The sequence below is a fragment of the Triturus cristatus genome, chromosome 3_1 (genome assembly GCF_964204655.1).
Source record: "Triturus cristatus chromosome 3_1, aTriCri1.1, whole genome shotgun sequence".
Classification (NCBI taxonomy): Eukaryota; Metazoa; Chordata; class Amphibia; order Caudata; family Salamandridae; genus Triturus; species Triturus cristatus.
Genome location: NC_140583.1, coordinates 24,865,603 through 24,888,316, shown reverse-complemented (window position 1 = coordinate 24,888,316; position 22,714 = coordinate 24,865,603). Strand labels below are relative to the sequence as shown.

General features: G+C 48.9%; 1 protein-coding gene across 6 annotated transcripts in view; it reads left to right on the top strand.

Moving 5' to 3' along the window:
• Positions 1-22,714, top strand: part of ATG13 (autophagy related 13) — a 487,446-nt gene that overhangs the window by 361,205 nt on the left and 103,527 nt on the right. For all 6 annotated transcript variants that reach the window (XM_085646672.1, XM_085646671.1, XM_085646670.1 and 3 more), the window contains one exon: positions 13,107-13,224. In XM_085646672.1, coding sequence (XP_085502798.1) covers positions 13,107-13,224 — 118 coding nt within the window. The remainder of the gene's footprint in view (positions 1-13,106; positions 13,225-22,714) is intronic.

The window sequence follows — 22,714 nt, the reverse complement described above, 5'->3', positions numbered from 1 at the left end:
CGTCTGCAGCAGCCTTGGCATTGGCACTCATGGCATTCCCTTGGCGCTAACGCCGCTCATCTGCAGCAGTCTCGTCATTGGCACTCATGACATCCCTTGGCTCTCCCGTCGCTCGTCTGCAGCAGCCTCGGCATTGGCAGCCATGGCATTCCCTTGGCTCTCCCGCTGCTCATCTGCAGCAGTCTCGGCATTGGCAGCCGTGGCATTCCCTTGGCTCTCCCGCCGCTTGTCTGTAGCAGCCTCGGCATTGGCAGCCGTGGCATTCCCTTGGCTCTCCCGCTGCTCATCTGCAGCAGTCTCGGCATTGACAGCTGTGGCATTCCCTTGGCTCTCCCGCCGCTCGTCTGTAGCAGCCTCGGCATTGGCAGCCGTGGCATTCCCTTGGCTCTCCTGCCGCTCGTCTGCAGCAGTCTCGGCATTGGCAGCCATGGCATCCCTTGGCTCTCCGACCGCTCGTCTCCATCAGTCTCGGCATTGGCAGCCGTGGCATCCCTTGGCTCGCCCGCCGCTCATCTGCAGCAGTCTCGGCATTGGCAGCCATGGCATTCCCTTGGCTCTCCCGCCACTCGTCTGCAGCAGCCTTGGCATTGGCACTCATGGCATTCCCTTGGCTCTCCCGCCGCTCATCTGCAGCAGTCTCGTCATTGGCACTCATGACATCCCTTGGCTCTCCCGTCGCTCGTCTGCAGCAGTCTTGGCATTGGCACTCGTGGCATACCCTTAGCTCTCCCGCTGCTCATCTGCAGCAGTCTCGGCATTGGCAGCCGTGGCATTCCCTTGGCTCTTCCGCCGCTCGTCTGCAGCAGCCTCAGCATTGGCACTCGTGGCATACCCTTAGCTCTCCTGCCGCTTGTCTGCAGCAGTCTCGGCATTGGCAGCCATGGCATCCCTTGGCTCTCCGACCGCTCGTCTCCATCAGTCTCGGCATTGGCAGCCGTGGCATTCCCATGGCTGCCCCGCTGCTATTCTGCAGTAGTCTCGGCATTGGCACTCGTGTCATTCCCTTGTCTCTCCTGCCGCTCGTCTGCAGCAGTCTCGCCATTGGTACTCATGGCTTTCCTTGGCTCTCCCGCTGATCGTCTGCAGCAGTCTCGTCATTGGCAGCCGTGGCATTCCCATGGCTGTCCCACTGCTAGTCTGCAGCAGCCTCGGCATTGGCAGCTGTGGCATTCCCATTGCTCTCCCGCTGCTAGTCTGCAGCAGCCTCGGCACTCGTGGCATACCCTTGGCTCTCCCGCCGCTGTCTGTAACAGTCTCGCCATTGGCAGCCGTGGCATTCCCTTGGCTCTCCTGCCGCTCGTCTGCAGCAGTCTCGGCATTGGCAGCCGTGGCATCCCTTGGCTCTCCCACCGCTCGTCTCCAGCAGTCTCTGCATTGGCAGCCGTGGCATTCCCATGGCTGTCCCGCTGCTAGTCTGCAGTAGTCTCGGCATTGGCATTTGTGGCATTCCCTTGGCTCTCCTGCGGCTCGTCTGCAGCAGCCTCGGCATTGGCAGCCGTGGCATTCCCATTGCTCTCCCGCTGCTAGTCTGCAGCAGCCTCGGCATTGGCATCCGTGGCATTCCCATGGCTGTCCCGCTGCTAGTCTGCAGCAGCCTCGGCATTGGCATTTGTGGCATTCCCTTGGCTCTCCTGCAGCTAGTCTGCAGCAGCCTCGGCATTGGCAGCCGTGGCATTCCCATGGCTGTCCCGCTGCTAGTCTGCAGCAGCCTCGGCATTGGCAGCCGTGGCATTCCCATGGCTCTCCTGCGGCTCGTCTGCAGCAGCCTCGGCATTGGCAGCCGTGGCATTCCCATGGCTGTCCCGCTGCTAGTCTGCAGCAGCCTCGGCATTGGCAGCCGTGGCATTCCCATGGCTGTCCGGCTGCTAGTCTGCAGCAGCCTCGGCATTGGCAGCCGCGGCATTCCCATGGCTGTCCCGCTGCTAGTCTGCAGCAGCCTCGGCATTAGCAGCCGTGGCATTCCCATGGCTGTCGCGCTGCTAGTCTGCAGCAGCCTCGGCAGCCATGGCATCCCTTGGCTCTCCCGCCGCTCGTCTGCAGCAGCCTCGGCATTGGCAGCCGTGGCAGTCCCATGGCTGTCCCGCTGCTAGTCTGCAACAGTCTCGGCATTGGCAGCCGTGGCATTCCCATTGCTCTCCCGCTGCTAGTCTGCAGCAGCCTCGGCATTGGCAGCCGTGGCATTTCCATGGCTGTCCCGCTGCTAGTCTGCAGCAGCCTCGGCATTGGCAGCCGTGGCATTCCCATGGCTGTCCCGCTGCTAGTCTGCAGCAGCCTCGGCATTGGCAGCCGTGGCATTCCCATGGCTGTCCCACTGCTAGTCTGCAGCAGTCTCGGCATTGGCAGCTGTGGCATTCCCTTGGCTCTCCTGCCGCTCGTCTGCAGCAGCCTCGGCATTGGCAGCCGTGGCATTCCCATGTAAATAAAATGTAAATTTAATACTTGTATAGCGCACTACTCACCCGCAAGGGTCTCAAGGCGCTTGTACGAATACCGCTGTGGAACCCATCCTGGCTTTCCCTGTGAGGCGTCCACTCCTGGGCACCCCCAAGGTGGAGGCCAGGCATCCTTAGCGTTGTGGGGGCCGTTGTGGAGATTAAGCAAGCTATTGCCCAGAGTTGCACGGTGGGACTCCTTGATTGGAATAGGCACCGAGGCGAGAATTATCAGGTCCGTGGAATTTTTTAGCCCAAGACCCGCCGCGGGGAATTGAACCCTGGTCCCGGGCTAGACCTCTGCATCAGGTTCTGCCGCTCTAATCATTGAGCCACACTTCTCCACATGTTGCAGCTGACATGTTTAGTTAGCTGCATCATGAATGCTGACCATGAATACCCACTCGGCTGTGGTCTTGTGCTGAGACTCGCCGGGCTGTGGTCTGCTGTCCAGAAGAGGTCATAGCAATTCCCTTCCCTGCCTTTTTTCTGATATTTTGTATTCACTGAGCTAGGTTTTGAGATTCAATCAGTCAAATTCTAGGCCAGGATTCTTTCTGCCTCCACACTCGTTTTTTAAAAATATTTTCTACACAGGCTTTATGGTAATGGAGGATAAAAGTCCCTTCCGGGTCACAAAAAAGCTCTCAAAATAATGCAGCAGTGTTGGCTACATACCACCAGCAGTGCGTGAAGAGCCTGCATTAAAAGGTCTGTCTAGGAACACTGCATTCTGCGTTAAATATTTCCATCCATTGGTAAACTCAACTTACTTGGAAATTCATGGGCACGACCCAGAAGAGGGAGCCAGCAAACGCTGCACTCATGGGAATCCATCATGAGTTGAAAAGTATGAAGGGGCTGCATGGCACTCTCTGCATCCCTTCCTGTAACACTATTACTGCTTTCTGATGCTTGCCAAGATGCTGGTATTGACATAGCAACATTAGGCATCCTTTCAAAGGAGCTCACCGTATTCTACTGCACGACCAGCATAAATGTGCAGCCTCCCCATGAGACCAAAACGCGTCAACGAGGAGGCTGTAAAACAGAAAGGGTCTGGGTGCCCTATGGATGCCATCATTGCCTGGTTAGGGGCAGACCCCGGTGAGGTTTCTCAAGAGGAGCAGGGCAGTGGCACTTGGCCTTCTGCGCCCGCTTCACTCGATGCCATTGCTTGGCTTCCCACGCTTGTAAGAGTCCCTCTGCCCTCCATGAACCCACAGGAGTTGCGAAAAGAGCCGTCACGTGCAGCAGCCTCCTCGGACACGGATTGTTTTAACGTCTGAAGTGAGGCTTTCATTATAGTTATCTTGTGGTGTCAGAGACATGCAGTCCAATAGTGCTTCGACAGCTCACAGTCTACTTTTGACATTGAATGAGAGTCCCCTTCGTCCTCTCGCTCCGCCTCTCCCGTCTCCTTTCCTACTAGTAGTTCTAGTGTGGAGCCCAGTAGTTCTTAGGACAACTCTGTGGCAGTAGCAGTTCGCTATATCCATCTGATTGCGTGCTACAATCTATCATATCCGCATGCCAGTCCTTAAGGGTTGGAACTGGACCTCTAGTCCATTGTATCGCCATGCGCGGTCTTGCCAGCAATAGACCGATGGCTACCAGTCTCCTGATTGACTTATCAACCTCTCTATCATAACCCAGTAGTGCCAGCATCGGCTCTAGTTCCAGGGTGGCGCCAGTGATAACACCACAAACGCCGAAGACCTGTTCCCTTTTTTAAACCCAGCTTTGTCTACCAGATGTTCACATGACCGGTGACTGCTACCACCCTTGGTGCCTCTTGTCTTTTGTAGGTTCAATAGCTACCAGTTTCCTCAAACTTAGTTGCTGTGACACATATCAACTCCTCATCTCGACCTGAAACACACTCTAACCTCTACCAATGATTGATCAGTGCTTCAGATCACTTCCCCAGCTTCTCTGATGCCTGATCAGCCTGCTTTCTCTGGAAGGTCCGTGTATGGAGAGGTCTTCTTAGGCTTTCAGAAATGTCATGTGTGCTTGTTAGCTGTGATCCACCCATGGGCCCAGTCAAAAAGATGACTGCAGTAGGTCCTTGATAGTGCTTGATGAGTCTTCAGGAACCTCTGCTCCATTCATAAAGTGTTCCAGATACCTCATCTGCAAAACAGGTAATACTCCTATTTGCTTCTCTATTACAATTTCAAACAAGAAAAAAGATTTGAAACGTTCCAGATTGCTGACATTGGCTCCGGGAACTGCTGTGTGAACAAAGGGATATTTAAGAATCAAGCTCTAGGATGGGGGGGCTCACTGGGTCTTTGAAACACTGTCAATAGGTTGCAATAACTAGATACCATGTATGAAATATACATGTGTAGGCTTACAACATTCTTTGTATTCAGCGCACAAAATAACCCTCTAATTAATGCACTGGAACACCAGTGATAATACTGGTCTCTCAAATAATGTTTTAACAGAACTCTCAACTTTGGTGTTGTTCTGATGATGCTTTACAATTTATAGCCACTATCCAAATTTGTATTTATTTATTCAGTGTTTTTTATAGCGCGAACATGAAATAAGGAAATGAGTGTCGGAGTGCTTTACGCTAGATCGCACTACATTTTCAGATAAAATCCCTCTTCTTTTTTTTTTTTTTTTTACACCTACTTCCGGGAATGTGAGACTTAACCCCATTTCATGTTCTAAAAGTTACAATAACACACACTTGATAGTAATACACAACTGTAATACAAATCGCATAGCCCTTATTTACAAACCAAAACCAATACTGAGCATTACTAGGAATACACAATGGTGTAGTATTGTATGACAAGTACAGTTGAAGACCAAAACTACAATGGATTGGTCAAGGAAGATAAGTCCTTTGACCTTATACCGCTCCATTGTTATGGGAGGAATTTACTCATCAGAAAGGACTTGGTCTCCTTCTTGAATCGAGTAGCGTGAGTAATCCTTCTGATATTCGGCGGGAGTGAGTTCCAAATCCTAGGTGCAGCTCCCGTGAATGCTCTATCATACCATCTCTTCCGTAAGAAAGCTGATTTCAGTAAAAAATCGCCCCTCCCCCCTAGAAGATCTACTACCTCCAGACAATGTAATTTTCTGGGCAAGGTAACGAGGAGTTGAGTGGTGAATAGCCTTGTATGTTATACATGCAATCTTTAGCTGTATTCTCGCCTCGAACAGTAGCCAATTGAGAGTTTTCAGGTGAGGAGTGATATGGTCAAATTTTCTGGATCCAGATATAAGTCTTGCTGGCGCATGAGACAAGCTTTAAGGGGAGCAGTTGAAATCTTGGGAAGACCAGATAAAGTTGAACAACCATACTCAATTCTAGAAATGAGCAATGCCTGGACTGTCATTTTCAAGTCTTTTGAATCAATGAACGGCTTCAACTTTCTAAGGTAGCTCAAATGGAAGCAGGCATTTTTTACCATTGTGTTGATGTGGGTACGCTTGTTTAACTCCTCATCCTTCCTTATGATTCCTAGAGACTTAGTTGACTCGACTATAATCGGGGAGCCGTTTAGCACAGTAATCATCTTGGTCCATTCCTTAATCCTGGTGTCGCTTTTGGGATCGGAGATTGGAAGGAATTCTGTTTTTTATGGGTTAAGCTTGAGATGATTGGCTGAAAGCTATTGAACAGTCTTCTGAAGTGCTTGGCTCAATATGATGATCTCTTCCAATAATGTAATCTTCATGTACAGCTGAGTGTCGCCTGCATACATGTGGAAGGAAATGTTAGTCTTTTGTAGTACCTCTGTTAATGGTTCAATCTATAGATGGGAAAGGGATAGAGTTGATCCTTGAGGAACTCCAATTTGAATAGGGGAAGGCGGAGATAGCGAGTGCTTCACCATGAATCTCGGAGATCTGTTCTCTAAGAAGGAATAGAACTATTTTAAGACTGTTCCCGATAGCCCCATCCTGTTTTCCAGACAGTCTAAAAGTTTGGCATGATTCACTGTGTCAAAAGCAAACCTGGCGAAACCAGAAAACCTCGGAAGCACAGAACAACCACAGAACAACCACAAGAGCGCCCTGAAGGAATACCACCAGTGCATAAGAGACACCAAAAGGACCTTCATAAGAGACAAAGTCCAGACCAACGCGACCAACTTCAAGGAACTGTTCAACGTCATTCAGCAGTTCGCAAAACCCACCTGCAAGGCCACGGACGTCACGCCCCCCCAGGAACTCTTCGACAAGCTCAGCTCCTACTTCCATCTGAAGATCAAGACCCTCTACGACAACTTCAGCGAACAAGCGCCCGACAACACCCCCCTACCTACCACCGCCAATAAGCCAACCATCACGTCCTGCGACCCCGCTACCGTCGAACACATCACCGCGACCATGAGGAAAACTCACTCAGGAGCCCCAATGGACCACTACCCACCCCACATCTTCCACAGGGCCGCTGCTGCCATCGCATCCGAACTAAGACGGACAATCAACACCTCCCTCAGATCAGGCACCTGCCCTGACGACTGGAAACTGGCGGAGGTGAAACCCCTCCTTAAGAAGCCAACGGCCGACCAAACGGACCTGAAAAACTACCGACCCATCTCGCTCTTCCCCTTCGCAGCCAAAGTCGCCGAGAGAATCGTGAACGCCCAGCTGACCACCTTCATTGAAGAGAACGCCATCCTAGACACTTCCCAGTCTGGTTTCCGCAGCAACCACAGCACCGAGACCGCCCTCCTCGCCGCCACTGACGACATGCGCATGCTCGTAGACCAGGGACACACCGCAGCCCTCATCCTTCTAGACCTCTCCACTGCTTTCGACACCATCTTACATCGCAAGCTCGCAGCCAGACTGCACGACGCTGGGATACAAGGAGCCCCCCTCGACTGGATCCAATCCTTCCTCTCCGGCAGAACCTAGAGGATCAGACTCCCTCCCTTTCTCTCCGAACCCACTGACCTCCACTGCCGAGTGTACCCCAAGGATCATCGCTTAGCCCGACGCTCTTCAACATCTAAATGGCCCCCCTCACCGCCATCGTCAGACAGCATGGGCTGAGCATCGTATCCTACGCCGACAACACCCAGCTCATCCTCTCACTCACGAAGAATCCCAAAGTCACCAGACTCTGCTTCCAGGAAGGAATGAAGAACGTGGCAGCCTGGATGAAGGACAGCTGCCTGAAGCTCAACTCAGAGAAGACCGAGGTCGTCATCCTTGGACCGTGCACCTCCGCCTGGGACAATACCTGATGGCCCTCTGCCCACAAGAACTCACCTTCCCCGACAGACCACGCTCGGAACCTCTGAATCATCCTTGACTCCTCCCTCTCCATTAACCGCTAGATTAACGCCGTCGCATCCACCAGTTTCAACTGCCTTTGCATCCTTCGTAAGACCTTTAAATGGATCCCCCCTGAATGCAGAAAGACTGTCACCCATGCACTCATAACCAGCAGACTGGACTACGGCAACGCCCTCTACGCCAGAGTAAACAGAACTCTTCTACACAAACTCCAATCTTCCAGAACACCGCAGTCAGACTTGTCCTCGGGACACCCCGTCACGAGCACATGACCCAACACCTACAAGGCCTTCACTGGCTTCCCGTCGAGAAGAGGATCACCTCCAAACTCCTCACCCACGCCTACAAATCCCTCAAAAACATCGGACCCAAATACCTCAACGACCGAGTATCCTTCCACTTACCCAAGAGGAACCTCTGCTCCTCCGACCTCGCCCTGGCAGAGGTCCCCCGCATCCGCAGAAATAGAACCGGCGGGAGAGTCTTCTCCTACATCGCAGCCAAGACCTAGAACGAGTTCCCTGTGAACATCAGACTCTCCCCGACCCTACACACATTCGGGAAGGACCTCAAGACCTGGCTCTTCGACTGATCCGGAGCCGCTCTGCCCCTCCCCCAGCGCCTTGAGACCCTCACTGGTGAGTAGTGCACTTTACAAACCCCTGATTGATTGATTGATTGATTGATTGATTGATTGATTGATTGGTCTAAAAGGACAAGGAGACCAGTTTCATTACGGTCAAGAGCGAGAAGAACATCATCCACTATGTGCAGAATAGCAGTTTCCGTACTATGATCTGGTCTGAACCCCGATTGGAAATCGTTTAGTAACTTAAAGTCCGTAATGTGTTGGCCCATTTGATGATGAACACATTTTTTGGCTAGTAAGTGAATGTTTGTTACCGGCTGAAAATTGTTCGGATCCGAAGGGTTCTCAGTAGGTTTTTTTTCAATAGAGGGATGACTTTGCCCGTTTTTAGACATTCCGGAACAGATCCTTGTACTAGCGAAGCATTGATTATCTTAGTCCAAAAAGGGATGACCTTGTGATTGAATGAAGGCCAACATTTTGCAGGAAGAGAATCATTGTAATGGTTAGACGGTTTCAAAGTTAGTATAATTTTGGCTATGTCATCCTGATCGTATAGTTTGAATGTATGTTTTTGTTAGATGCTTAACAATGTAAAATGGCAAATGCCGCAAAAACCTCTGTTTGTGAACTATATGACCAATTTTATTGATTTTGATGAAAAAATAGAGAGAGAACATATGACCAGCAGTAAACAGAGACATAGATATACAGCAGATATATGGCGTAGTTGCAGCATCAAACATTCCCTCCTGGACAGTCATAAAATGAGAGAGGACGTAATGAGTTCTTACAGTAAGGTTCTAGATGTATAAGTGGAATGTCAATCGTCTAGCACCCCTACCCACTTTCCCCATTCTCTGCGATTCTTTGCTGGACATCTCCTGGCCTTATACAAGGGCATTTTCTGTGCTGCACACCAGTCCACTCCCTTGGACCATCGTGACATGGTGGGCACAGCCGGTTTCAACCAGTTGGCTGCAGTATCTCTCTTGGCCACCGCCATGGCCATGTTCAGAAAGAGTTTGTCCGCTCTGAACCCATCCAACACCTCGGTAACCCCTGGAACACATGCAGTGTGTTATGTGGGACCACCCAGCCCAGGATCCCAGTGGGCTCCCTTACTATGGAGATCCAAAACCTTGTAATACCAGGGCAGAGCCATGCCATGTTGAAAAAGTCAGATTGATGTAGGCTACAACGGGGGCACAACGCATCCGGTCTGAGCCCTGCTCGGTGAAGGCACCTCGGTGTGAGGTAGGTGGCATGGAGATAGTATATTTGGTCTAGATGGAGTCTCGCGGAGGTTGTAATTGTTTTGAGTGTCATAAATGGGGCCTTCCAGTCTTAGTCTTCCTGGGGTCCGAGCCAACCCTCACATTGGTCCCTGAGGCGGTGTAGTGCGGTGGGAGTGTTATTCGTTAAGGAACGATAGATGCGTGAAATCCCCCCTCTCCTCCCTCCCCCTCCCCAGGTCACCCGTCATGATTTGGGCTTCGGGTGGGCTGTATTCGGGCAGTGAGGTACCTTCTGAGATATGGGAGTGGAGGGTGTGGCGCAGCTGCAAATACCGGTAGAACTGTGAGGGGGTAGGGAATACCAGGTTTGTAATTCTTGGAAGGTACGTATGTGGTCACTTCCCCATATATCTCTGAGTTGCGAGATGCCAATGAGATCCCACGCTCTAAATCCAGATAGGTTGGTAACCTCCTGGAGCCAAGTGCCCTGCCAAAGCGGGGTATATTGAATCAGCTTGCCTGACCAATGGGTGTGGCGCAGAGAGGTGCACCAGGCCAGGAACACCCCCCTCGTCACTGCGGGCAGGGTTCTGGTATTAGCCTCCCCATACAACATCCCTTGGATTTTAGACAGGCCCAGGGCATGCAGCTCCACTCTATACGCTGGGTCCGACCATCTCCCGTTGAACCAGTCGTGTATGGTGAGCAGTTGGGTTGCTAAATAGTATAGGTACAGGTTGGTCATTCCCAGCCATCCATCAAAGGGAGGGATCTGACACTGGGCAAGAGCCAGACTGGGCCTCCTACCACCCCCCAAAGGAATTTCATAGCCAGACTGTCCACCTCCCTGAACCAGGTACGCGAGAAGAGGAAAGGTGTGTTTTGAAGTACGTATAAGAACCGGAGTAGAATCATCATTTTGAATATGGCTATTCTGCCCATGGGGTTCAGCTGCAGCGCCTGCCATCTAAGGAGATCCGAACGGGCTTTTTTTCACTAGTGTGGTCACGTTAGAACTATATGACTTGACATTAATTGTAATCGCAAAGAACTCACTGTGTTGATTTTTTTCTAGCTTTTTTATGAAACACTTGTGGATGTTTCCCACACCTCAAGCTATACACTTTTCCCACTGAGAAAGAAAAAGTCAAACCGTTTCTTCCAGAAACCGACCTCACAACTGCTGTTCGATTCCTCATGCTCTCACATCTGGATGGTGATCATGCTTGACTCTGTAGTTTCCCCGACTCCTCACTGCCACTCTTTAGGGGTATCCTGCACACTGCAGCACGCATCGTCCAGGTTTGGAAGAAATATGATCACATCACCCCTATCCTGATAGAACTCCATTGGATCCCCAGGCCCGGTCACACCAATTTCAAAACCAGCCACATCGTTTATAAAGCCATCACGAAAAACTCCACCAATTATTTTACCTGTTTAATTTAGGAAAGAGTTGAAAACTTACCACCTCCTTAAAGAACACTAGATCACAATCATTAACAATCCTCAAACCAACTCTATCTCCTCTCACTCATTGACTTCATGATTGTCTCTGAGCATGTTCGCTGCTCCACTTCCTTCTGGCACGGTTATTGCAATAGAAATACCATATACAAATATGCCCACCTTTTTTGTTAGCATGGTGAAAATGTACCCAAAACTAAAAATATATATATATATATATATATATATATATATATATATATATATATATATATATATATATATATATATATATATATATATATATATATATATATATATTTTTATTATAAATGTATACTTTAAGAAATAAACATCAAAAATTAATGTGCGGCTCCTAAGGTAATACCCTTTTATTATAGATGATTTGATGACAAATGCTGGCTGTTCTTTTAAAAACATTTGTTTTTAGAGTTTTATATAGGGCGAACTAGACCCAAGATATCGGGTATCAGAGCGCTTTACATGAGCAGCAGTTTCGTTACAGATGAACACATTCATTTTTTTTGTTAGGCACGGGGAGATTAAGTATTTTTCCCAGAATCAAAGTATGTTGAGCGTGGTTGCCGAGACTCGAACCCGGTTTCCCAGGCCCGAGGCCGACCACTCTAGCCGTAAGGCTACAGCCTCTATCTGACGTTATGTAAAGTTGACACTGGACACATTTCTGATTCTCCTGATCTGGCCCACATAGAGTTGTTCTCTGGAAAAGGACAGCTTCCAGGCATGCTCCTGTTACCAGGATGTCCCTACTGCTCAACCATGTAAATTGTAAATTTATACTTGTATTGCGCACTACTCACCCGCAAGGGTCTCAAGGCGCTTGTACGAATACCGCTGTGGAACCCATCCTGGCTTTCCCTGTGAGGTATCCACTCCTGGGCACCGCCAAGGTGGAGGCCAGGCATCCTTAGCGTTGTGGGGGCCGTTGTGGAGATTAAGCAAGCTATTGCCCAGAGTTGCAGAGTGGGACTCCATGATTGGAATAGGCACCGAGGCGAGAATTGTCAGGTCCGTTTAATTTTGAGCCTAAGACCCGCCGAGGCGGGGAATTGAACCCTGGTCCCGGGCCAGACCTCTGCATCAGGGTCTGCCGCTCTAACCATTGAGCCACACTTCTCCACTATCCACCATCCGATATCTTCCCTACATCTTCAAAGCAGGGTGTAGTGTGAAAGGCAGATAATGCTTTACCGTTTCCAGGCTTGGAAATGGGAGTGCACTCCATTACCAGTAATCACCTGCCTTGTAGACTAACCTCTTTTAGTCTCTGTACTCCTCTCCCTGTAAGTTGATTCACTTGTCATTTTGGGCTATGTTCGTGTATCCAGTCACTCAACCAAAGACCTGTCCTCAAACATCTAAGAACCATAGTGTGTGCCTGAACTCTGAAAAGTGCCATGAGACCAAACAGGTGAGTGAGATGGGCTATGCAGATGCCCTTCCCCCACCTTCATATACCCTAATCCTCTCTTTCCTGGGTCCCATCATTTTAGAATTTATTAAATCTGTTGTTATTGTGATTAAAACGATTGAAGAGAATTTGAATTGATTACAAGAAGTCCAGCAACACCCCTGAATGTAGCATGACTCCCATGGGCCCTCGAATATCCACAGAACAATCTCTTACTGTAAATAGCTGCAGGCATTCATTCACCCTAAAGTAGATGTATAATAGCCGGTAACACACTCGTTCTACGTTTTTTTTCACTCAGTTTATATAGCGCAAACGTGACCCGAAATCCGCTATCAGTGCGCTTTACATAGCACCAGTTGGGTTACATGAGGACACATTCATTTATTTTTTTTGTTAGGCACGGGGAGGTTGAGTGATTTGCCCAGAATCACAGGATGTTGAGCGTCGTTGCCGAGACTCGAACCCAGGTCCCCAGATATGAGGTCAACCACCCTAGCCGTTAGGCTACATCCTCTCCCCAAAATTTGTTGAATTCCTAGTTTCAGCCAAGTGTTCACTGTCCATTTCAGACCGTGCCCATATGCACTTATTAGGGTGTAATTCTTACAGAATCTCTTCATCTTACTCTGTTCACTCCTCTTTACATTTCTTTTCTTCTTCCTCAGTGAAGATGCAGAAACAAACTCCAACTGCAGCGAAGGTCAAAGTTCCTCGCCCAGCAAGCCTCCAGATGTCCTTTTTGTCCGGAAAGTCGGGGCCTTCGTTGACAAACCCTCACCTCAGGTAAAGGGAAGAACATGGTTCAATGTGCACCTGTCAAAAACTCAGAGAGTAAAAAGGGTCCTTGCAGAAGGCTTTTCCTTTGCCTCTGATAATTGTTTTGGTGAACACTTACTGTAAAGTGTTATATATTTTTTTTAATAAAAATACTTTGTAGAGCTTCCCAGTTACATTAGATTTATTAGGAGGTTTCTGTTTTTGAGAGGGTCTTTCTAAATTAACAATTTAGCCTCTGTAAATTTAGGATGATGCCAGGAGGGCAAGGTAATCCGCACCTACCCAAGGGTGAGATGTCACACCTATCTCGTTTTGTATTGCTCGCTGCTGCTTCTTTGTTCTAGCCTTAGTCAAAGGCCACTCTACTACAGTCCACATTAACTGTTATCTCCTATAGCCATTGCAGGAAGCTGGCTCTGTATATACTATACGAAAGTGAGGTAACGTGTGCACAGAATCCAATGTCCTCCTTGGTAAAAGTAGATGGCACCACTCTCTATTTGTGGTAGTGTGGGCGAGCCGTAAGGCTTAATCAGAGAGTAGTGTGAAGCATTTGTTGTACACACTCAGGCAAGAAATTATGTCACTTACTCACAGATTTAACTCAGACTGAGTTATTTTAGAACCAAGCAGAACTTGTTGCAGGTAAGTGAAATAGTACTTTTCCAAATGGGTTGATAAGAAGATGCAAGCTGGATGAGATGACTCTGTTACAGGTTTATAAAACATTTCAAGACAGTTGATATTTGTAAGTACCTTGTGATTACTTTTTAGATTCCTCTCGAGATTACTTTCTAGGTTACTTTTTCTACTCTGTGTGGTATACGTAGATATCCCACTGGGACATTTTTCAGACAAAGGTAAGTAAAGCACTTTGACATTAAAGCACAGTTGCTTGGGTTTCCATACACACACAACTCAATACTTAGAATTTTTTCAGAGGAAAAACTGTCAATGTAATCTTATGGAAGAAAATGTGGTCATCGGTTTGCAGGTAAGCAGTCGGTTTTGAGAGTTACTTTTCTGGGGTTAGAACAAGGGTTTCCCCAGGGCCAAGGATGTACTCAAAGTTCACCCTCAGCGACACTAAGGGGGGGGCGAGGTGCTGAGGCCCAATGTTAGCCTGTGGAGCTAGGGGGGCTTCATTTGGTGGCTCTCGGGCAGGCCACTCGGTCTTGGGAGCCAAGCTCCCAGGGTTAGGGTCAGGGCAGTAGGGGTCCCAGATCAACACTAAGTCCACACCCCCAGCTACACAGGGGCGGCCGGGTGCAGAGTGCTTATGAGGGGTCTGGAGCCCAACGTAATCCCACGGAGATTGCCGGTTTGGGATTTTAGCTGCAGGCTTGGTCCAGAAAGTCTTCCGGGAGGAACCAATAGCTGGGCAGGTAAGTTGAAGTGCTCGGGGACGTAGGTGCACCTCAGGTCCTCTTCTCCAGTGCGCAGGGCATCTGGATGCAGGGGTGTCTTTTGAGGTCGAATTTTACCTTACTGGGCCACTTGTGGTTGGGGGCGGGGGTCTCCATGCAGAGGCTGCAGGCAGCGTTGAGGAGTTCTGGAGGGTTCAACCCATGATGGATTCAGACTCTGGAGCACTAGGGGACCTAGCTGGGACTGGTAGGCCACTCGGACCTTTGGCATCGGGTTTCTTTGTCTTCAGCAGGCTCAGATTCTTTCTTTGGAGATTCTTTTGACCAGAGCTGCTGTTCACAGGAGATTTGGTCTTTGATGAAAGCAGTCAGTCCTCTCGGGGGTTCTGGAGGTTGCTGGCTGCTGGACAAGGCGACTATTGGCGCAGGATCTCTGGAAACTACACACGGGCCGGTAGGGCGGGGGCTAAGTCAGTTCTTCTCTGCAGTCTCCACTGCTGTGCATGGTCTTTTGTCCTTCTTCTACGTATGTTGCAGGAATTTGCCTTCTGGGTTCAGACAGCCCCCTAAATACTGTATTTAGGGGGCGTTTTAGGGGCCTTAGGTTAGTAGCCAATGGGTTACTGATCTTAGGGTGATTATACCCTTGGGGTGCGCACCCCACGTGAAGGAGTGAGCACAATCCCTAATCCTGATTGCCAAGGGCCTGCCTTCTGAGCTCGATAATTTTTTCCAGCCTGTCTTCCCTTCGAAAAGAGGGTGGAGACAGGAAGGGGCCTGTTCTTGATAGCAGGATAGGCTAGGGGTCGAGTTGCAAAGCCGGCAAGGCCTTTGAATCTCCTCTGCCTCTTCATGACTTTGGGGAGGTGTGAACACCTCTCCCCAGGAAAGGCTTTGTTTCTGGGCTCAGGGAGTGAAGGCAACCACCCCAGGGGTCCAGAAACTTGTCTTGTGGTGGCAGGCTGGTGTTTACCGGTCAGGAAACCCACCAGAGGCTAGTTGTTTTTCAGGGGGCATCTCTAAGATGCCCTCGGAGTATATTGCATAATAAATCCCACACTGGCATCAGTGAGGGTTTAATATACTGAGAAGTTTGCTACCAAACTTCCCAGAATTCAGAAAAGCCATTATGGTGATGTGGAGTATGTAATGACAAACTCCCAGACCATATGCTCTTTATGGCTTTACTGCACTTACAATGTTTAAGAATGGGCTTAGACACTGCAGAGGTTCAGTGCTCATGCAACTGTATACTCAGCAGTGGTATAGTGCACCCAGCTAGAGGGGTGTCTTACCTATAAAGTAGGCAGTGGGTTGCAGGCATGGCACACAGTTGTTTGTAATATTGCCTCTTCACTTTTCTCTGCACCAAAACACACCGCCTGCAATGGCAGTGTGTGTGTATTAAGGTACATGATCTTTAAGGGTGGCACAATATATGCTGCAGCCCTTAGAGGCTTTCCGTGGTCAGAGTGCCCTTGGTACCCATGGTACCTTTCACAAGGGACGTGCATGTTGCCAGAGAGGGGCCAGTTGAGGGTACAAAAGTACAGTTTTGGGAAAGAACACAGGTCCTGGGAACCTGATTGGCTGGGACCCAGGGCACATCAAGTCAAAGTGCATCAGAAATCTTATTAGTGTAATTAATCTTATTACTATCCACTGTCTTGACATGCTGTGGTATGACTGTTCTCATTTTGGGTAATGGACTTGGATTTGCTGTTTTCTTCAATGTTTGTGACAATCATGAGGGATCCAGTGCTAGAGAGGGAAAAGATCCTATGGATACTTTTTGCCACATTTTCCTCACCTTAGAATGATCCAAGCTGCCAGACTGGATCTACATTTCTTTAAGCAGTTGCTCCTGCACACCAACAGATGGTGCATTTGATTCAATGACTATCTCGCACGGCCTCTGTAGTGTTGAAGCAGAGCTTCATTTAGAAGACACCCCTGGGTGCTGATGTCTTATTTTGGCTCTTTGAGTGGTTTTTCTCATTCTTCCTTCACAAGACTCCGAGGACCCCTAACAGGATGTCCAAACAGAAGTTCAAAGGGGGAGAATTTCACTCCCTTCTGTGGCACTTTCCTGTATGTCAAAAGCAGGTATGAAAGTAAGACATCTCATCTTCTTCTGAGTTTTTCAGAGAGTCCACCAATCATGCCTTTCCAAGTCTGGTTAAATCTTTCAACCAGGCCATTGGTTTGCGGGTGGTAGTGGGTAGTGAACTTATAAGTAACTCCACACTTCTTCCACATGTGTTTTAAGTATGCAGATATAATGTTTATACCTCTGTCTAACACTACCGCCTTAGGAAAACCAACCCTGGTAAAAATACCAAGGAGGGCCTTGGCCACTGCTGGAGCAGTAGTGGTGTAAGTGGAATAGCTTCAGGATACCTTTTAGTATGATCCACTACCACCAGCATATATCTGTTCCCTGAGGCTGTTTGAAGGTCCAGGGGACCAACTGGACCAACCCCTACCCTTTCAAAGGGTACCCTAACCACTGGAAGTGGAAATAAGGGTGCCTTTAGGTGGCCTCTTGCCTTATCACAGGCTTGGCAAGAGACATGAGACTGACAAAAGTCCTTCACCTTCTAGGACATCCCTGACCAGTAGAAGTGATTGAGTAACCTACTCTGTTTTATCCTGACTAACATGGCCAGCTAGGGTTATATCATGGTCCAAAGTGAAGAGATACTGTTCAAACCTCTGACGTACTACCACTCTCCTGGTTGCACCAGGTTTGGGATCTCTGGCCTCAGTGTATAGGAGCCCATCCTCCCAATAGACCCTGTGGGTACCACTGATATCACCCTTGTTCGAGTCATTGTGCTGTAGATACACATGTTTTGCATACTCCTGCCATCTAGTGTTGGGTCCAGATGTTTGCAAGTTGTTTTCTTCTAAGAAGTCTTTTCCACTCACGAGGTAAGGTAACTCCTCCTTTTGATCATAGCGCGCATGGGCATCGACTCCATTGTTAGATTGTTTTCTTTCTACCATAGGGTTTGGACGTGATTTGCTGTGCTCTGGGTCGAGACCTTTCTTCGGGATGCCTTCTGTGTGCAATACCCTTGTCTGTATTGTTTCGAACTCTCTTCCCATCTTCCGTGTGTCGAAATTGGAAAACTTTTCCTAGTTGGATAGAGAAAACTCCAACCGTGGTCTTCGGGCCTAGCCTGTATCCATTAACTTCCACTCGATGAATACATCAAGTAATCAGCCGATTTGAATTGTGCCCTCGGTGCCGCTCTAAATATCTGCGCACTGACCTTGGTGCCGCTCTAAATATCTGCGCACTGACCTTCACATGGTCTGTAACCTGTGCCTGTCTCCGGAGCACAAGGAAGCCAACTTTGATCAAAACAGACCCTGTGGGACCGTCCGGCTCGACGAAGAGAAATGCAGCAGCAGAGTATCAAAGACAACCCCAATCACTTCATCGAAGATATGGAACAGGAAGAAATGGAAGCATCCGCAGAGGAAGAGGCCTTCTCCATAAAAGACCCCGATTCTGAATTGGAGATTGAACTAGAGTCCTAGGATGTCCCAACAGTTCAAGGTCGCGTGCAGTAATTGAAGGGTGAGATCCTGAAAGCAAAGCGAAGTCTTGCTGCTGTCTAATTGTAGCGCTCTGGCGATTTTTAAAAAAGCGAATCTTTGTCCTTTGTTTTAAAAAACCTCATACCTCACTCAGCATCTAAAACTGCACCTTGTGATAATTCGCGCTCTCACCTCGGTCCACTGCAGGGCTTCTACCCTGATTGTTGTGCAGGGTGTGGGCGTGTGCCCACATTTCTTGATTGTTCTCAGCTGGTCAGGCTTGGGGGAGGCGGCGCTCCGACGGTCACGTGACCTAGAGCTCCTCTCTACCTCAAGCCAATGCCATTTCTCCCGCGCAGCCGACGCGCGCAGTAATTGAAGGGTGAGATCCTGAAAGCAAAGCGAAGTCTTGCTGCTGTCTGATTGTAGCGCTCTGGCAATTTTAAAAAAAAGCAAATCTTTGTCCTTCGTTTTAAAAAACCTCATACCTCACTTAGCATCTAAAACTGCACCTTGTGATAATTCGCGCTCTCACCTCGGTCCACCGCAGGGCTTCTACCCTGATTGTTGTGGAGGGTGTGGGCGTGTGCACGCATTTCTTGATTGTTCTCAGCTGGTCAGGCTTGGGGGATGCGGCGCTCCGACGGTCACGTGACCTAGAGCTCCTCTATACTTCAAGCCAATGCCACTTCTCCCGCGCAGCGGACGCGCCAAAGGCAAGCCCGTCTGCGCCCGAACGGTGCATAAATCAGCTCAATCTCTCTTCTGAACAACTTATAGCTCTCCGCCCCCCAGTCAACCCAAAATGCACCCGGTTCACTGCTGATAGCCTAGCTAAGGAGGTCTGTCCATGCTGCAACTTTGCCCCTGTCACTTCACAGTCCCTCCTCCTTACCTCTTCAGGTAATAGACCCAACCCTCACTCGTTAGTCCGACCCATCAAAGATTTTACTTTCCTTAGTCTAAATTGCCGATCACTCCCCATGCATAAAATGGAGATCCTTGACCTTCTTTTAGACGAACAACCTGACGCTTTGTTCCTTACAGAGACCTGGCTCCATGAGAGTGCCGGCCCAGATGTGACCGCAGCACTACCTCCCAATTATGCCATCGTCAGGAAGGACAGAGTGACAAAAAGTGGGTGGGGATAGCCATTATCTTTAAAAATCTTTTTCAATGCAAATTTGATCCGTTAGACTTGCCCAATTGCAAGGCCGCCCTATTTAAATGATCCCTCAACCCCAATTTCACACTTTCCGGTGTTTTAGTTTACCACCCGCCAGGACCCCCCACCAACTGGGCCACATCTTTTCCCAACCTTATAACCACTTTCCTTTTAAACTCCAAGAATTTCTCAGTCCTAGGCGACTTAAATCTACATCTTGACAATCCCCTTAATTCTACCTGCAGCAACTTCATTTCTGACCTCGCATCTATGAATATTAACCTATTAAACACAGGCCCCACTCATGGTGTCGGCCACCTACTTGAACCCATCTTTTCGACCCTTCCTCACATCCACTGTGCCCCTGCAGCACCCATATGCTGGTCAGATAACTTTATATCCAAATTCTGCCTAACACCCATTTCTTTCCCTACCCCCTCTTTCCCCTCCCTTAAGGTCCCCAAAAGAGACTGTAAACAACTGAATATAAATGTCCTCAACAAGCTCCTATGTGCCAACCCACCCACATCCGATTCAATGGTATACGTGCGTTCAGGACAAATATATGATTGGCTTTCAGATGCTCTCGACTCCTGCCTCCCCCTCAAAAATAAAAAACTAAATAACCATCGACCTCCAGCCCCTTGGTTTAACGAAGCTTTAAAGGCTGAGAAATCTAAATGTAAAACCTTGGAACGGAGATGGAGAAGAGGCTACACGCCTGGTTCCAAAGTTGTCTATAAAAAAAAAAAGCATTAAAAATATACCACAATAACTGTAACTTCGCTAGGGCCAGCTTTATCTCCAAAACCATCTTGGATGCTGCAAACTGTTCAAGAATACTTTTTGGCTTAGTTAAAGAGCTTGCCGGCTCCGAGACCCTAGCGAAACCTCTGCCTTTAACTAAATGTCAATGTGACGATCTTGCCCAATTTTTCACGCTAAAAATTGAGAACATTTAGTTTGAAATTACTAACTCACATATAAGCAAAACCCCACAGTCTCAATCCAACATCACACCCCAGACCTTACCCTTACCACGCCCCATTGCTCCACCCCAAACGGTTCCGCAGCTAGTTTCTTGGCCCCCTCATGACCTAGACTCTTTGAAAATCATTCTTGGAAAAGTCAAATCCGGATCCCCGAAGGATCCCCTGCCAATCTCCATACTAAGACAGCTGGACCTCTCTCATCTGTCCATCATCCTGAATGCTCTAAATTCCTCCCTGCTTGAATCCACAGTCCCTGGGCATTGAAAACACGCCATGGTAACCCCTCTCCTGAAAAAGCCCACTGCTGACCCTAGTGTCCTCTCTAATTATAGGCCTATCTCACTCCTGCCTGCCTTCTCTAAAATTCTTGAGAGACACATTCACTCCCATCTCTCCCAGTTTGTCGAAACTCACAAAATCTGCCACCCATCTCAATCCGGTTTTAGAACCGGATTCTCCACGGAAACCACACTGTTGGGGGTCACGGAGAAGTTGCACCATCATCTCGACACCGGAGACACAGTCGCGCTGATACTGCTAGACCTCACCTCGGTTTTCGACACTATCTCCTATTCAGTCCTAATCAACACACTGAGGTCTTTGGGCATCTGTGGCTCAGCCTTGGACTGGATTACTTCTTTTTTAGCCGACCGCACTTTTCAGATTTCCTCTGTCACAGCTACTTCCAACATCTACCCATCACCCTATGGTGTACCCCAGGGCTCCATCCATAGTCCTCTTCTTTTCAATTTATATGTCAGGCCTCTTGCAGACATAGCAGAACAAGCAGGCCTAACTCTTTTTACGTATGCAGACGACTCCCAGATCATCTTTTCCCTCTCCAGCACTGACCCCGGCTCGACATCCCTTCTTCAGACAGGCCTAGGGAAAATCGCTACATAGATGAACCGCAATCACCTGAAATTAAATGGTGATAAGACCGAAGTCCTCGTCCTAGGCAAAAAGAAAGATCTGTGGGGCCCACTACATTGGCCTGCTGAGATGGGCGCCCTCCCGCAACCCTCCAGCCATGTCCATAATCTGGGGATAATTATCGATGACTCTCTAACCATGCACCATCAGGCAGTAAAGGTCACCGCCATCTGCTTTACCATCTTGAAATGGCTCAGGAAGATCATCTGGATGCTGCCAGGGGACACCCAGAAAACAGTGGTCCATGCCCGCATCACCTCTCGGCTGGACTATGGAAACATCCTTTATCTTGGTTCAAACAAAGCAGTGACCCGAAGACTGCAGTTTGTACAGAACACTGCAGCAAGATTAATTTGCAAGTTTCCCAAAGCCACCCCAATATCTGGCTACCTCAGAGACCTACATTGGCTCAGGGTAGAGACCTGCATTAAATTTAAAACCCTGAGCTATATGTTCAAGATCAAAATGGGAACGGCACCACAGTATCTAAACTCCCTCGTCCGTCCCTACGCCCCACTCGCCATCTACGATCTACCACTCTTGGATATTTCACAGTACCAAGGTTCAAACTATCCAGGATTGGGGGGGGAGATCTTTCGCTTACCTAGGTCCAGCACTGTGGAACACCCTTCCTCCCGCCATACGCAAAGAGACTGTTTACACACGCTTCCGCAGATCCCTTAAGACCTGGTTATTTAACCAGTAACTCCATCTACTACTGCCTTTTAGCTACACCTAGTCCGCTAGGCGCCGGTAAACCCTTTTGGGTAGCTGTTGCGCCCTATAAATTAAATAAATAAAAAAGGTGCAGTGAGTACAAAAACCCCCTTTGCCCACAAAGCCCAGTTCCATCAAACAGAAGGCTTCTGGGCCACCTCTGCCATCCGACCATGGTAGGCACTGAGACTCTCCTTCAACAACCTCGCCCTCTGGCCCGGCACCAAAAGCGCAAGTCAAGCCTTCTGGATCGGCGTCGATTTGAGACACCACTAAGCCTGTTTGCTAAACCCGCTCTCGGAGTTTGCAAAGTCTTCCTCCTTCGCGCTCGTCAACGTCAAGTTGGTGAGCGCGGGGAATCAACAGCCAGCTAAGATTTCTCAACGTGGGCTGTCGGATTTCTCAATGCGAGTGGCCACGTATGCTCGTGACCACTCGCGTTGTGAAACCCCCTCTTCGCATTGAGAAAGCTGCCGCTCGGGTACAAAAACTACTTAGCCGTTTGCGCTGTGCATGGTGCCGTTTGCTATAATTTCACATCGCGGACAAACACCAGGCACTGAAAATTATCGCGGACTGCATTTTTTCTAACCCACTCCGTCGCTTGCGGAGCTCTGCGTAGCATGGCAGAATTTCTTTTTGCACATACGCAGAACTCCGCGGACTCCGTCCAGGCTTAGACACCACACCTTCAGCCCTTAAACTTAAGTTCCAAAGGACAAAAAGTTCAAATCTGTCTTGGTACCATTAAGTTTGGCGCCGAAACAGAAGGA